Source organism: Balearica regulorum, chromosome 1, assembly GCF_011004875.1.
Source record: "Balearica regulorum gibbericeps isolate bBalReg1 chromosome 1, bBalReg1.pri, whole genome shotgun sequence".
NCBI classification, from domain to species: domain Eukaryota; kingdom Metazoa; phylum Chordata; class Aves; order Gruiformes; family Gruidae; genus Balearica; species Balearica regulorum.
In genome coordinates, this window is record NC_046184.1 from 152,650,457 (window position 1) to 152,668,036 (window position 17,580).

A 17,580-nucleotide genomic window follows, 5' to 3' on the forward strand; every position below is an offset into this window, starting at 1 on the left:
AAGCAAACTTTACTAGTATTATCAGTTTAGTCTTTGGTAAGCAATTTATAATGTTCAATTACTTCTACAACGTTTAGGGAAAATGTTTGGATACTTAAGAGATCTTTGAATTTATTAGAGAAATTTCTAGTAAAAATTAGTAACAAGGAGCTGAAGCTAGGTACAAACAGTCATCTTTAACCATTTATGTAGTTAGCCTGCTGTGAATTTCTTGAAATCCTAGCTTTTGATACCTTCCTGAAATAAGTGCTCTAGTAAAATAAAAGGTACTGATGCAATTGGGTGAAATGTAATGGGTAAATAATAGGAAGGAGTTGAGATTCGAAGATTTAATGATTCTTCCTGCCTGTACATTCCCTGAGTTTGTACTTAGAAGGTTTGTACTTCAGAAGGTTTGATTTACTTGGCTATGTTCCTTCTCAGCACTTGTGTTTTATTATGTCTGTGAGGAAGCTATGGCTTCAGAAGGAGCTGAAGGATTCTGTTTATATAATGTCTATATTGCAATAGTGCACTTACAGCTAATGTCGGATGAGTGGTCTTACTCTACATCTGTGTCTACATTCTGTGACCCCATGCCTGAAGTCCTCCATAAACCTGATGGAGCCTATTGTCTGCTGGGGATTCTTTTGCTTATGCCTCTGATGGCCTTAGAAAGCCTACACCTTCCACACTTGTTAAACATTTATGTTGAAGTGAGTTTGTGCTATGATGGAATGTGACTGCAGAGGCTCCCAGCAGTGAGGTTATTCTCTCTCTCTCTTCCAACTTTTTTGAGACCATAAGCTAAGTAGATAGCTTGATTAGTTTCCAAAATCAGTCAGCTGCATAGGCCTAGTTACTGGTTGTTCGCAAACAGCTCTGCTTCCGAGAAATTCATTACAAAGTCTGCTGAGTTATGTTGAAGAACTCAATTTAAATTTTTTTTTTTTAAATCTACCTCAACTTTTTTTTTTGGTAGAACTAAGGTTTGAAAGCTCTTTGTTCTTCCTGTGCTTTAGCCAGTTCTCAAGTTCAAGGGCTTAAAGCTAACTTCCCATGGTGCTGTGTGTCCTCAGTCACCCACTGTGGTTAGCTGGGGACTTCTGTGCTCTGCAGTTGGAGCTGTTGCTGACCTCTTTCTTCTTCGTGTCCTCGTGATGTCTAAGAACTAGTGTACTGGTTATGCATCATCAATCTTTCTGTGTTTATCCAAGCTATCCACCTCACTTTTACACTAATACCTGATCTTGTGGAGACCTTGCCTGCCTGTGCGGTGATTTCCATGATTTTTTTTCCCTTATTTGTGGACTCCAGCAGTTACACAGGGTTGCATGGCTCTCTTTGGACAGTGAATTTAATCCTTCTGACAAAAAGCTTCTTGTTAGCTGTGTTTCACAAATCTCTTGGTAATCTTAGTCAGAGACTTTGTAGACTGCCGTACAGGCTTGTCAGTTTTAAGACCTTTTAATGTATCCAACGGTATCAAATCATATTGCTGTAAATACTGAAGCTACATCTATTTGGTTTTGAATCCTAAAATGATTTTTGTGTGCCAAAGTGCTTCTGGAGGTGTGTATGCTCTAGAAAGTGGTATTCCAGTTTTCAGAGAGCACTTTGCTACCTGAAGTCCATACATTGGCCTTAGCTTAATCTCTGTAATGTCTGTGGGGGTTTTGTTATTGCTGTTTGGGGTTTTTTAAGCTCTGAACTACCTCAATAGATGTAAAAATTTCATGGTGGGGGGGAAGGCGGAGAGTTCATTCAAAAGGTGATATGGAGGGGGTTTTACCTATGCTAATAACAGAAGCAAGTGCAAGTTCACAAGTTGGGCAAAAATTTGTAGCGAGAGGAAAGTTCTGAGAAGATTATGTGACTGAGTTGCTGATAGTCCAGTGGGATATTCCTCAAAAAGATCTGTTTACTGACAATACAAGAGCCAGCATTATTGACAAAATTAAAGTATAGTTATGTTTCTTGTGTTGGGCTTCAAAGTTTGTGGACAACACCTAAGTAAGGAAAGGCATGTGAGTGTGTGTGGTTTGGGTTTTATTTGGTGGGTTTGTTGTGTGTCCTGGTTTTCAGCTGGGATAGAGTTACTTTTCACAAGAAGCTAGGAGGGGATACATCCAAGACAGCTGACCCAAACTAGCCAGAGAGATATATTCCATACCATATGATGTCATGCTTAGTATACAAAGGAGCTGGCCAGGAAGGAGGAGCTGCTGCTCGGGGACGGGCTGGGCATCGAGTTCTAGGCAGTAAGCTAATTGCATTGTGTATCACCTGCTTTGTATATTCTTTTATTAGTATTGTTGTCCCTATTTTCCTCTCCCTTTGCTGTTCTAGTAAACTGTCCTTATCCCAACCCATGAGTTTTACCTTTTTCTCCTCCCCATCCAACCAGGAGCAAGCGGCTGCGTGGTGTTCAGCTGCTGACTGGGGCTAAACCATGACGGTCCTTTTTGGTGCCCAACATGGGGCTCGAAGGGTTGACATAATGACAGATCCAACCAGAGTATGTTAAAATGAATTTGTTATATGCATTTATTATATTAGTCGCTGGTCACGATGGTGTTTTGTTTGTTCACAAGGTTGTGTTATATAAATCCTTACTTGCTGTATGTATTCCCTGAGGCACTGTTTATCACCTCTGGGAGAGGGATCAGGATTCTCATTTTGCTGTACTGTGTAATATTGCCTTATGATATGGCGACATCACTCCTCATGGAGTTAAGCTGGTATTTGTATGTGGCATTGCTGTCCTGCCCATACCTTGGATGACATGTCCCAGAATTTATTAATAATCCCACCCAATCAATGGGGAAGTTGGGGGGGAATGCTTTCTCCCACTCTTTCACCTCTTTTTCCTTCAGGCTGGCTACAGCAGCTTTTGAGAATTTTGAATATCCTTGGGGTGTTCAAGCCAGCATCCTCTTACTGCTATGTCTCCTGAACGTGTTTCAGGTCTTGTGTAGTTACAAAAAAATTGGTTTAAGAATACCATCCAGAGATCTGCCCCAAGACTGGATGGTCGTGGGTGGCATGGCATGTGGGAGAATAGCGCGGGTGTCTAGAGACCTTCTCACCTTCACCGCTTTGGAACTTCAAAACAACTACAGGGCCCTCCTAAAGTGATAGAATGTTTGAAAGGAAAATGCTGTGGCTATTCCAAGGAGGCACAACACACTGCACTGTGCTGGGCCCTGGCCACTATCTACCAAACACTGCTCAATAGTAGGCAGCACCCTCAGGGGGAGGAGAAGGAGAACAGAGTGACAGGCACCATGGCTGCTCCAGCGCCGGCGATGGGCACTGTGACTACTCAAGCCCTGGCAACAGGCACTGCAGCTGAAACAAATAAACAACCCATGCCGGTGTCAGTTGCAGAAAAAATAATACACAAAAAAATAATACACAAAAAAAAAATACACAAAAAAACCCAGTTCACATAGTAATGGATGACGATGAACCAGGACCATTATGAGAACAGGAGGAAGAGGCAGAACCAGAGGTAATCACCCAATCCCTGTCCCTGAGCCAGCTGCGAGATATGCAAAAAGATTTCAGCCACCATCCAGGTAAGCACATCGTTACGTGACTGTTCTGATGCTGGGATAATGGGGCCAGTAGCCTGGAATCAGAGGGTAGGGAGGTCAGGCAGCTGGGATCCCTGTCTAGGGAAGGGGCGATTGACAAGGCGATTGGGAGGAAGACACAAACCCCCAGCCTCTGGAGGCGACTTCTTTCAGGCATAAGGGAAAGGTATCCTTCCAGTGAAGATGTTGTGTGTCAGCCAGGCAAGTGGACCACCATGAAGAGAGGTATCCAATACCTGAGGGAATTAGCCATGTGGGAGATGGTTTATCATGACCCACACAATGTGCAGTTACCCACAGATTCTGATGAAGTCCAGTGCAAAAAACCCATGTGGTGGAAATTTGTATGGAGCACACCATCATTGTATGCCAACTCGCTGGCAGTAATGGACTGGAAAGGCACAGAGGCACCAACAGTGGATGAAGTGGCTGGCTGACTCTGGCAATACAAAGAAAGGCTCTATTCCTCCCTTGTCTCAGCTGTGGAGAAACTGTCCTGGAAGGTCCAGCACATCCTTAGCTACCTCAGGAGAGGGTATTTCAAGGACCTAAAAAGGTACTGATGGGCTTTTGGCATAGCTGCCTTGGAGTCGGAGGAAATTAAACAGCTGACTACTTTGCTTGGTCTCTTGGAGGACCCTTCTGTTGTGGGGTTGCTGAGGGTCAAAGAACAACAGGTGCCAATTGTTACCACAGTGGTGCACCAGCAGTAATACTGCACCAGCCAAGACCCACTGGTTCCCACCCATGAGCTGATTCGTCAACTGGAGAGCTAGGGAGTGATCAGCAGAACTCACTCACTGTTTAACAGTCCTATATGGCCAGTGTGGAAGTCCTGTGGAGAGTGGTGGCTGACAGACTATTGTGGCCTGAATGAAGTCATGCTGTCCATGAGTGCTGCTGTGCCAGACATGCTGGAACTTCAGTATGAACTGGAGTCAAAGGCAGCCAAGTGGTACACCTCAACTGGTATCACAAATGTGTTTTTCTCCATCCCTTTGGTGGCAGAGTACAGGCCACAGTTTACTTTGACTTGGAAGACTGTCCAGTACACCTGGAATTGACTGCCCCGGGGGTGGAAACACAGCCCCACCATTTGCCATGGACTGATCCAGACTGCACTGGAACAGGGTGAAGCTCTGGAGCACCTGCAGACCTGATGACATCTTCATATGGGGCAACACAGCAGGAGAAGTTTCTGAGAAAGGGGAAAAAATAGTCCAAACCCTTCTGAAAGATGATTTTGCTATAAAATGAAGTAAGGTCAAGGGACCTGCACAGGAGATTGAGTTTTTAGGAAATAAATGGCAAGATCAACGCCATCAGATCCCGATGGATGTGATCAACAAAATAGCAGCTATGTCTCCACCGACCAACAAAAAGGAAACACAAGCTTTCTTAGGTGTTGTGAGTTTCTGGAGAATGCACATTCCAAATTACAGTCTGATTGTAAACCCTCTTTATGAAGTGACCTGGAAGAAGAACAATTTCAAATGGAGTCCTGAGCAACAGCAAGCCTTTGAACAAATTAAACAGGAGACTGTTCACACAGTAGCCCTTGGGCCAGCCCAAGTAGGACAAGATGTAAAACAAGCTCTCCATGAGCCAGCGCTGTGCAGTCGTGGCCAAGGCGGCCAATGGTATCCTGGGGTGCATTCAGAAAAGCATGGCCAGCAGGTCGAGGGAGGTTATCCTCCCCCTCTACTCTGCCCTGGTGAGGCCACATTTGGAGTCCTGTATCCAGCTCTGGGCTCCCCATTTCAAGAAAGACAGGGAATTACTGGAGAGAGTCCAGTGGAGGGTTATGAAGATGATGAGGGGACTTGAACATCTCTCGTATGAAGAAAGGCTGAGAGCGCTGGGTCTGTTTAGCCTGCAGAAGACTGAGAGGGGATCTTATCAACACTTACAAATATCTAAAGGGTGGATGTCTAGAGGAAGGGGCCAGACTCTTTTCAGTGGTGCCCAGTGACAGGACAAGGTGCAATAGGCACAAACTGGAACACAGGAAGTTCCGTCTCAATGCAAGGAAAAACTTCTTCACTGTGAGGGTGACCGAGCACTGGAACAGGCTGCCCAGAGAGTCTGTGGAGTCTCTGTCTCTGGAGATATTCAAAACCTACTTGGATGCAATCCTGTGCCACCTGCTCTGGGTGATCCTGCTCTAGCAGGGGGGTTGGACTAGATGATCTCCAGAGGTTCCTTCCAACCCCTACCCTTCTGTGAAAAGAAAAAAACCCAAACAACCCCAGACCCATCCATGGGATTGCTTTTGCTCAAGGACCTGAGTGCACTTGGTGGGTGATGCAGAAGGATGGAGAAGTCCGATGTGTACCTCAAGGGGATTTGATTTTGGGTGAGAATAGCCAATGATTTAAATTTGATGATATTGTTATATAATACTGTATATCATCACTTCTATAGTGGCTATATGCCTTATCAACGGTATTACAGTAAGAATCACCCAGATTAATGAGGAATGAATTTTGATGAAACGGAGCAAAGCGCAGCAATAGTGAACCAGAAGTGGCTTCAGCATGCAACAATCCAACAACACGCACCATCTCTCCTGCCCTGAAGGACTGTTTTGACAGATGGAGCCCAAAGTTTTGGTCTAAATGACCGCAATGGTTGTTTTAGAGGGATGGCCTATAGACTAAGGGAACGATATCTGTGCGTATGTATCAAAAGACAGGAAAAGTGGTAGTGATTAATTGGAATGTATTGGGAAATAGATGGTATAGAATAAAGGGTGGATACTGTCGTGGTTTCAGCTGTGGTAGAGTTAATTTTCTTCCTAGCAGATGGTTTAGTGCTGTGTTTTGGATTTAGTATGAGAATAATGTTGATAACACAGTCATGTTTTCAGTTTTTTCTACATAGTGCTTGTACTAAGTACTTTTCAGCTTCTCATGGAAGCGCCAGTGAGTAGGCTTGAGATGCACAAGAAATTGGGACAGGACAAAGCTGGGACAGCTGACCCAAACTAGCCAAAGGGATATTCCATACCATATGGTGTCATGCTCAACATATAAACTGGGGGTGGAATTGGCCAGGGGGTGGGGATCGCTGCTCAGGGACTGGCTGGGCATTGGTTGGTGAGTGGTGAGCAATTGTTTTTCATTTGCATTGCTAGTTTTTCTTGGGTTTTATTTATCTTTTTTATTTTCCTTGTCACTACAATTTATTGTTGTTGTTATATTTCAATTCTTAAACTGTTCTTATCTCAAGCCATGAGTCTTCTCACTTTTACCCTTCTGATTCTCTCCCCCATCACACTGGTGGAGGAGAGGAGTGAGTGGCTGCATGGTGCTTAGTTACCAGCTGGAGTTAAACCGCAATGCTCTCTCAGTGTTACTGGACTGTTAATCTTCCCAGAAAGCAGAGATACTTGCATTAAAATGGTACTGTTCAGCAACAATATTAAAAATATAATTATTGCATGAAGAAGGAGCAGTGGAGGGAGGTCACTGGCTTGTGACCTCTACATTAGGATTTACATTATGCATTGGGATACGATGCTGATATCTCTGAGCTGGCTATGAACCCAAGTGCTGAAACCATTTAAACTGTTTTAAAACAAAAACCAAACCTAAAAACAACACACAAACTGGTAAAACCACTGTTGTGGGTTTCTGAGTAAAGGCCCACAGGTGGGGTAATCCAGTTTGGGTGCCTGGTGAACATGGCTATATTGTTCCTATGTGTGAGCTGAATTGCCTGACTTTGTGCCAAGTCCTACACTGTCCTAGTGGAGCGTGTCCCTGCCCATGGCAGGGGGGTTGGAACTAGATGATCTTTGAGGACCCTTCCAACCAAAACCATTCTATGATTCTATGATTTCAGTCTGTGAGGAAGGGCAGAGCCAGTTGAACTGTGCTAATGCTCTAATAACTGGGTAGGCCTAAGTGACTCTTCTGTCAGCACAAAATGGGAAAGGCTTATTCACAAATTTAGGTGCAGTTATTTTGCAGAGTGTATACAGGTGAGTGTGTTTGAAGTATAGCATTTATAATATGCTCATGGGTAAACTGGACTTTACTGCCCTCTGGTTAGAAGTGTGTCTAAGGATTATAGTATAACATTATTTTATCTAAGCCAGGTACATTTATGCTGGATTCAGCCACAGCAATATAATCTCATGTCTAACTTCTTAAAATTTTATTTTAATAGTACTTAAACACTCAACTGAGAGAGTTTTCCTTTTTTTTTCTTTTTTTTTTTTCTTTCAGCTGATGCAGCCCAACAGTTTCAGTATGCAGTGAGAGTTATTGGAAGCAACTTTGCTCCCACCGTTGAACGGGATGAATTTCTTGTTGCAGAGAAAATCAAGAAAGAACGTAAGTGCATCTTTGTTTCTTTCTTAGAAATCAGAATGGAAGTTTTTCAAGAAATTATTTGATCAGTTTATTCCTCTGAAAATGGGATAACTGTGCCTTACAGATAGTTACCTAATCTGTTATTAATGTTCACGCCCTGGAAATCTGATGTTGGAAATTCCATTAATTCCCTAGTTAGTATTCTTGAGTGACTGTTTGTATTCACAGCTCAGATTTTTCTGAATACTCTAACCCATATCTGCTTTCAGTTATGTTTTAATTCCCAAAACCTACAGAATGGCAGACTAGACTTTAAAAGGGCTCTTATTTAGAAGGTGTATATCTTGATTGCTCTAAGAAAAGCAGGTATTTAGATTGCATCATTTCTGATGCAAGAATTTTCAGGGCTGGAATACAGATAACATGAAAACAGGCAAAACTGTATGAGTAAATAGAGTGAAACAGTTAAGTATCATTAAGCTTTCTTGGGTACATTTTCCAATTTACCACAAATATGTAATTTCAGACATGACTATTATACTTCTTTCAATTTTTTAATTTTTTTTTTTTTATTAGTTGTGCGACAAAGAAGGGAAGCAGATGCTGCTTTGTTTTCAGAACTCTACAGAAAACTCAGTTCACAGGTAGCGTAATAAATGTATAAAGAGTAAAGAAACTGAAAGCACACGTATGCATCCTTTTGATGTTATAGAGTTGTTTTGGAGAGTGGTCGGGTCACTAACAATATTTTTACCGAGAGGATGGTTGAATACTGGAACAGGTTGCCCAGGAAAGTTGCGGAGTCTCCATCCTTGGAGACAGTCAGAACCTGAGTGGACACGGTCATGGGCAAACTGCTGTAGACAGCCCTGCTTTGTGCAGAGGGGTTGGACTAGACAGTCTTCAGAGGTGCCTTCCAACCTCAAACATTTTGTAATTTTTGTGAAAACAAAACCAAACCAGATTTTTTTTTTTTTTTTTACGATGAGCTGTGTTCTATTAATTAGAAATTAATTTGGATTTAATTGTAAATCAGAAAAGCATAAAGGTTACACTTTTAGTTTGAGTCCAGTTACACGAAGGGGCATTTCATATGAAGGAAGGAACTCTGTAAAAATAGAGGTGTTCATTTTATATGTAAAAACGATGAATTTTCTTGTTATCATTTATTTTACAGCAATGCCTTGCAAGTATATCAATTTGATTAATCTAGTGTTCAAATAGTTCTCATGCTTCTGAGTTTAAGTGCGCCAAGTCTTTAATGTTGAAGGGTAAGGGTTTGCTGACTTTGGTTCTGCTAACACCAGTGTTAATCAAAGAATACTGCATGTTGATATACTGACATAAGATGTTAGTGTATAGAAAGTCCACGATGCAGGAAGATGGATCAGGTGAAAGGGGGCAAAGATGTGAGGATAGGTGAAAAATGACTGCTGCTAATCTGTTCTGGATTCTCCATAAAATTGAGTATTTAGCACAGTAGAATATGGTAGGCAGTAAAAAATAAGATTCCCAGTTGTCATTTGCACATACCTGATTTTTGACAACAAAAATTAGTTATTGTGAAAGATGATGTTTTCTATGTAACAGAAAATTTGTCCTTATTTTGCTCTTTGTATTTAGGAGAAATTTTTTTCTCTGTTCTGCTGCTTTGTATTCATTAGTTTATATATAGATCATGGCTGAGTTTTACAGGATAATACTAAGATTTTTCAGATTACATAGAAGTGATTCTGTGGAGAGTGTTACTAGTCAGAACTTGGTTCTGCCCCTCCCCTCATCCATACGTAACTTATCCATTAGCTTGTTAGTGCTTGGAGCTAAAGTTACTGTGCAACTCTTCCTGTTTTCCTCATCCTGTGGGTTTGTATATTTGTGTTGGTTTGTACAGTGAAGCAAGTGTCACTGGTTTGCAGACACCTGTACCCATGACCTCAGCCATTGGTTTCAGCCTCTCTTTGCATGTATTATGGTGTGTGATCTTGCTCTTTTAAAACAGAGTTTCTATAATGTGTTTCTGTATCTCATGTACTGTGTTGCTGTACCATTGCATTTGGCAAGCAACATAGCTGTAATCTTTGAAACAAAATGCCTTTGCTGCTGTGTTCATATCAGTTTGATTATTCTTCCAAATGCAATACAAGCTTACATCAGCAATCTCCTCGTATTTTGCTGCCTGCTCAAATGTTTGAGGTTCTTTTAACCTTCTTTTTTTTCTGTGCTAGCATCTCATGTACACGAAATTGTATCATCTGAATACTGCCTTCTTTAAAATTTACTCTACTAATTATTATTCAATCTGCCATTAGCTTTATTCCTAATGGTGGACAATCATTTCTTTTCCCCATGAGCTTAGGGAAGGGCACAGAAGGAATACACGTTTTCTGAATCAACCAGGCTTTTTCTTCCTCCAGCAAATCTCTTGGAAGCAACTAAAGAAAGAAAAAACCTTGTGTGAATCTGTTTTAACTTCATTTCGTCCCTTACTCTAAAGAGAAAAGGAGGTCAGTGCTTATTTTGGTGGCAGCTTGCCAGTTCAGCAAACCGTGCTTCTTCAGGCACTTAGACTTATTCCATCCTGGCCAGCAGAAGAAGTGGTGATGTTGCTGCTCCTTCTTCACCAGTTGTTAATGAGTTGCTGGATTGATTAGTTATTTGCAACAGATGTGATACCTCTACTTTTTGCTTGTTGTTGAGATTTAAAGCAGAAGATAATAGACTTCTGCTCTACATAATAATATAGAATGTCTCCTTCTCATACACCAATACAGAGCTTTGGTTGGTTTGGCTAGTGGGCTCTGTCCTGAAGAAATAAATGTTCTATGGCCAAAATTCTTACCATGTAACATATACACACAAAATGCATAATTTGAAGAGAAACATGAAAAATAGAAAAAGGTGAGAATGAAAATGTATTTAAGAAAGAGAATTTCAAAGTGACCTTGAAAGTGCTTTTTGCAAGACTGATAGCACTGAATTACATTGCTTCGTAAGGGATGGAATCTCTGTTGAATCTTGGTACGACTAAATCTTTCTTTATATTCAACATTGCTTAACATTCCAGACCATAGCCTGATCTATATCGTGAGAGAACTCATACGAGTTTCTTTGACTTACTCCATTAAGTAATGTCCATTATAAGGTTCTGTGTCCCTGATCAATTCAGGTGCAAGCGTTAGTGACACAGATCTACAGAGTTCTAGAAACATATGCATATCTAAAATAAAACATTTTAATATTTGCTGTAATTCTTCAAAGTGTTCTTTTTGTAGCTTGGGCTTTAACATTATTCTGTCTTCTGCTGGTAAGCTTTCTGCTGGGATCTAAAGCTGCTGAGAGTGTTATTCTAACTGTATGTATCTGCTATTTGTCTCTTTGCTAGAGACTATATTGCATATTCCTCAAGTTTCACGTTAACAGTGTCTCTATCTTAAACTGTTAAAATTTTGGTAGCTCTCTTAAATGGCATTTAAAGTAATAGAAATTGAAACCCTCAAACTTTTGAAGCTTCCCTGTGAAGGAGAATGAAAGAGTAAGTAGAGAAAAGACAGTTCTTTGCTTAAAATTGTACCAAGAGTTTTCCTTCTTCACCTTTAGGTTAGAATAGCATCCACATCTGAGGTGTTTTAAGTAGTGAGAGTGTGTAGGAAAGCTCGTAAAAGTTCAACTCTGTATAAACCTCTAAGTAGCTATGAATTTTAAATTGAGTGTACTCGCTGATCTCTGAGCAGGTGAGAGTTCATGATTTGAACACAGTGGAGAAAAGTCATAAAATTAGCAATACAGAGGCTGCACTGCACGTTCCCAGTTTACTCACGAATGTGGCTCTGAGTTGGTCTTACTTGGGTGGAAAACAGATTTTTTAAATTTTATTTTTTTTAAATTATCCAGCCTACTAAAATGTACACATATAAATCAATTATTATCAAGAGTTAAACTAATTTCAGTGTGTCTTCTTTTTTTTAAAGGGCATTTTGAAAAACAAATGGTCAATACTCTACCTCCTGCTTAGCCTTAGTGAAGATCCACGTAAGCAGTCTAACAAGGTAGGTGAGGAGATCTTTGTTACTTCTGAGAAACAGTAAACGTGTGTCACATTTTAGACATCATTAGGAATCACTATCCAGGCTGAACCAACACCTCAGGTTGTGTTTGTGTCTGAGGCTGAAAGGAAGAACACACTTGACACAAATATCTGCAATTTTATTCTGTGTAAATTTTTTTATACTAAGTAAATGTAAAAATATGAGCTGTTCAACATTTGTAGCTGAAGTTGTGACTTTATTAAATGGGTTTGTTTGCTTTCTGCTTGGTGGTGTAATCTCTGCTCACATTCTAATGAGTTTGAAGTGGAGTAGGGAGAGCAAAATTCCTGCTTTGGTTGCAGCTCTGCTAGTGTCAAAGTGCTTTTTACAGCTATTGCTAATGACACTTTGCAGGCAAAAATGAGCTATATTGCTAAAAGTGCTTTTGCTCACTGTAAGGGACTTGCTTTTTTTGTCATTATAATTGTAACAACAAATTTTTCTTTGCATAAATGTGGTCTTCAGTTATTTTTTTGCCTTCTTGAATATTACACTCCTGTTGCCTTAAGTCATGTCTTTAGTTAACTCACAAATCTTTTCTTTTTATTCCTCCCTTTTCATATCCTTTCCTTTTCAGGTATCAAGTTATGCCACGCTTTTTGCTCAAGCGTTGCCACGGGATGCTCACTCAACCCCTTATTACTATGCCAGGCCTCAGAGCCTTCCGTTGAATTACCAAGACCGCAGTGCTCAGTCTGCCCAGAGTTCTGGCAGCATGGGGAGCAGTGGGATCAGCAGCATCAGCCTGTATGCCCTGAATGGGCCAACGCCAACTCCACAATCACTCCTCCCAGGGTAAACTAAATTGTTACCTTACAAAGAGGTTTGGGGAAGACCAGAAATTATCTGCTGGGGTTTTTTTTTACTACTTATTTTCCTTTCCCCCATCCTCCCCGTTTGTATGCCATTGGAAATTCTACTGTAAGTTCATAGAACTGAGTTCCTTAGCTGAAAAGTTCTGAATATCGAGTGCTGTCATATGACCATATGAAACTGTAAATGACTGGCCAAAGGTATCCATTCTTAAACTTAATCTTGGCTATCTGCTGAACAGCTGATATTTTACTGGATCTGCTTTTTTGGATTCTAGTGCCAAGTTCTTTTCCAGATTTCTTAGTTCTCCGAAACAATTTAACTCTTTATCTTTCTTCTGTAAACACCTTGGTTTTAGAGTCCTCAGTCAAGTGTCTTTTACGAAGCCTTCCTCAGCCAGTGTCAAATTAATAGACTTAACGTCCTCCGGTTTCAAATGTGTTACCTTTCTTGCATGGTCCAACTTTCTTTTAATCATGTTCACAGCAGGTTGGCTGTTGTACTGGAGCAGTCTTGCATCTTGAGTGGACAGGTGGTTTTTGGTGGTTTTTTTTTTTTTTTAAATTTATATAAGAGTTGATTAAAAAAAAAATTTAGAAGAAAAATCTTAAAACACCTACTGTTCAGCAGTGGTTTAATTGTTCATACCAAGATGAATCTACATTTGGAACTGAAACATTCAAATACCAGATAGTTCAAATTTTTTATCAGTAAAAGCTGGCCATTGCAACTCATAAGATGATTACTTGAGTATTGACTTTAACTAAGGCAACACACAGTTACGTGCTCAAAATCTGAGCCCTTGTGCTATTGGATATCTTGTTGTATTACCACTGCAGCTCTACAAAGCCTGACAGATGTGCTGCATAGAGTCTATGTTCTATGGAGGGAAAATGAACGTGTTCATAGTCTGCGAGGAGGAGTGGTTCGACGGTCATTCTGTAATACATACCTGGAAATGCATTGCCTCGTAAAAGTTGAGCGTGGAAAAGTGAACAGAATGTTACAAAACTTGTAAAAGTGAGAACTGTACTTATTTGCGTAGGTGTATCATCCTTGAACAAAAAAGCCTGGAAATAAAGCCTTCATCCAAGGGCAATGGGGACTTTTCAAAAAACTGTGGTTAATGTCGGAAAGACTCAAGAGAATGTAATAAAAGGGGGAAAAATATCATCTTAAGGGATGCAGAAATGAGCAAAGCCCTGTTATTATTTTGTCCTAACAGAAGCTTCATGTGTTAAGATTTGACCAAATTCCTGAAATAAGGCTAACTTATGGAAATTTTTATTAATTTATTTCCTTTCTCATAATCAGAAAAGAGAAAGATACCATATTCTTGTCTCTTAATTCTCCTACCCCCCCAACAGTCATGAAACAAACACAAAATTGGAATAGATGCGTCTTCAGAAAGTACCACAGCTTTATTTTGAGTTGAAGATATTTTTTTTTAATGCAGTGTTTTTGAGATGACTTATACAATTCATATTATGGAACTACTAACCAGTGCTGACACAACTGGATTTTATTGTTATTAATACAGTTTACAATACAAATACTTGACTTTGTTAGTACTAGGCTTGTATGGTGTATCTTGGATGCACAAGTAGAGGATTATCTTTAAGCTAGGAACACGGGGGGAGGACTGTGCCCCACAACTGAGTGAGGAGATGGTAGATCAAGTTAGTAAGCAAAAGGTGCAGGGTGATGTGGTCAAGAAAGACCTTGAAACCAACAGAGCAGGGCAGAAGGGGGGTTCCCCCAAGTGTATGCACACAAATGAGTGCGGAGAGGACAGCCTTATAAGGGAAGCTCTCATACCTTTCCTGGGACATAAGCACAACTTTGCTGGAGTGTCTACACACTAACACATGCAGCATGGGGAACAGATAGGAGGACTTGACACAGAGGTCTGTGTGCAGGACTAGAGCTATGATCTCACTGAGATCACAAAAACATGGTGGGATAGTTTGTGTTGCAGAGAGTGGATACAGGCTCTTCGGGAAGGACAGGCTAGGATGGCAGGTAGAGGAAATTGTGTTTACATGAGAGAGCAGCAAGAATATATGGAGCTTTGTCTAGGGACAGATGAGGTACTGGCTAAGACTTTATAGGTTAGGATTAAATGGCAAACCAGCATGGGTGATGCTGTAGTGGGCATCTGCTGTAGACTGCCTTATCAGGAAAAAGTAGATGAAGTCTTCAGACAAGTGGAAGAAGCTTTTCAGGCCTTGGTGTTCATGGAGGTATTTAATCACCACAATATCTGCTGGAGGGGGAGTGCTGCATGGCACAAGCAATCCAAAAGGTTTCTGAAGTGCACTGATGATAAATTTCTGATGCAGGTGATTGAGAAGATGATGAGGAGAGGTGCTTTGCTGGACTTTTTTTTTTTTTTTTTAAACAGACAAGGAAGAACTGGTTAGGAAGGCAAAGGTTGAGGGCATGCTTGGCTGCACTGATCATGAGATGGTGCAGTTCAGGATTCTGAAAGGAGGAAGCAGGGCAAAAAGCAGGATCCCATCCCTGGACTTCAGGAGAGGAGACTTGGGCCTCTTCTGGGATCTGCTTAGAAGAATCCCATGAGAGACTCCCCTGGAGAAAAGAGGGGTTCAGAAGAGAATAGAACAGTTTGAAGGGACCTAAAATGATTATCTAGTCCACCTGCCTGACCTCAGAGCTGGTTGATATTCAAGGATCACCTCCTTCAAGTTCAAAATGGTCTACCATGGCAAGCAGGAGTTCAAGCAAAGGTGGCAGGAGGCCTCCATGGAGAAACAAGTTGCTTCTGACAAAACTCAGACATGAAAAAGCGTACAGTAGATGGAAGCAGGGGAAGGTGCAGAGGGGCATCCAGGGTGCAGGGAAAGCCCAAACTCACCTAGAGTTGAAACTGTCAGGGGACATGAAGGGCAACAAGAAAGAATTCTGCAAGTACATAAGCAGTAAAGGAAGGCTAGGGAAAACATGGACCTGCTGCTTAAGGGGCAGGGGCTGTGGTGACAGATGATGTGGAAACAGCCAAGGTACTTGGTGCTTTCTTTGCCTTGGTCTGTGCTGGTAAGACCAGCCCAGGACTCTGAGACCCTTGGGAAAATCTCCACTGCTCCCAATTTTACCCCTGGCAGAGGATGATCAGGGCCTGGTATGCATTCACAAGTGCTGAGGGAGCTGGCCAGTGTCATTGTGAGGCCATTCTTGGTAATGTTTGAAACGTGGCAACTGGGGTTCCCGAGGACTGGAAGAAATCAAATCTTGCTACTTTGTTCAAGAAGGATTCAGGGAACTACAGGCTGGTTAGCCTCACCTCAACACCTGGGAAGGTGATGGAGGAGCATCTACTCACAGAAAGCGTTTCCAGGCACATGAAGGACAGGAAGGGGACTAGGACTAGTCAGCGCAGGCTTAAGAAAGGGAAGACATGGTTGATGTATTTTACAGTCTTCTATGATGAGGTGACTGACTTGGTGGACAAGGGGAGCGTAGTGAATATTGTTTCTTTCAACTTTAGTAAGACTTTTGAGACGCTCTACCTGTAACATTCGTATTGACAAACATTAAAATATGGACTAGGTAAGGTGACAGTAAGGTGGACTGAAAACTGACTGACCTGCTGGGCTGAAAGAATTGTAGTGAGTGACACAAAGTCCAGTTAGAGACCAGACACTAATGATGTAGCCCAGGAGCTGGATCTTGTACACCTCCATACCACCTTATGGCACAGAATGTGCCCTCACCAGTTTTGCAGGTGATACAAAACTGGGAGGAGTGGTTGATAAAGCAGATGATTCTGCTGTCATTCAGAGGGACCTCAGTAGGCTCCAGAAATATGCTGACAGGAGCCTCCTGAAGTTTAATAACTGGTGGAATAACCCCATGCACCAGTACATACTGGGGGCTGACTGCAAAGCAGCTTTGGAGAAAGGGCCCTGGGGTTCCTGGTAGACACCAAGTTGAATGTGGGTGTGCAATGTGTGGTAAAGGTGGCCAACAGCCTCCTGGGCTGCATTGGGAAGAACATCACTAGGAGGTTGAGGGAGATTAACCTTCCTTTCTGCTCAGTACTGGTGAGGACACATCTGAAATGCTGGGTCCAGTTATGGTACAAAAAAAGACATGCGCAGACTGAAGAGAGTCTGGAGAAGGAACAACACAACTAATTAAGGGGTTGGAGCATCTGACATAGAGGAGGCTGAGAGAGCTGGGACTGTTCAGCCTGGAGAAGGAAAGGCTCAGGGCCCCTTACCCATGTGACCACACCTGACCAGGGGAGTAGAGAAGACTGCACTAGACTTTTCTGAGTAGTGTCCAGGGAAAGGACAAGAGATAATTGGCAAAACTTGTAAGACTGGGAATCCCAGTTAAACATAAGGGAAAAAACTTCTGCGGTGAGGTGGGGTGTGTGTTTGGGGGCAGGGGGGATGTTGTGAAACACTGAAATGAGTTGTCCAGAGAGGTTGTGTAGTCTCCATGCTTGAAAATACTCAAAATGTGACTGGACGATGCACCAGGCAACCTTCTCTAGTTGACCCTGCTTTGAGCAAGACAGTTGGAGGAGGTGATCTCCAGAGGTCCCTTCCAACCTCAACACAATCCTGGTACAATATAGAAAGGTATGTCAGTGAGGTTATTTCATGTACCTGCTTAAAAATAACAGCAGAACCTACCCTGTTCCTGACATATTCTTGGTCTGTCCTGTTCAGACTGTTCCATCTGATAGCAATTTCACTTCTCTCTCTTTAGTCCTGTAGTCTGTGAGCAGGGCAACCCAAATTAAATCTGTGAGCT

General features: G+C 41.7%; 1 protein-coding gene across 2 annotated transcripts in view; it reads left to right on the forward strand.

Annotated features, from left to right (window-relative positions):
* Positions 1-17,580, forward strand: part of TUBGCP3 (tubulin gamma complex component 3) — a 58,402-nt gene that overhangs the window by 4,299 nt on the left and 36,523 nt on the right. For both annotated transcript variants that reach the window (XM_075739969.1, XM_075739979.1), the window contains exons 2-5: positions 7,811-7,918; positions 8,474-8,541; positions 11,866-11,943; positions 12,560-12,777. In XM_075739969.1, coding sequence (XP_075596084.1) covers positions 7,811-7,918; positions 8,474-8,541; positions 11,866-11,943; positions 12,560-12,777 — 472 coding nt within the window. The remainder of the gene's footprint in view (positions 1-7,810; positions 7,919-8,473; positions 8,542-11,865; positions 11,944-12,559; positions 12,778-17,580) is intronic.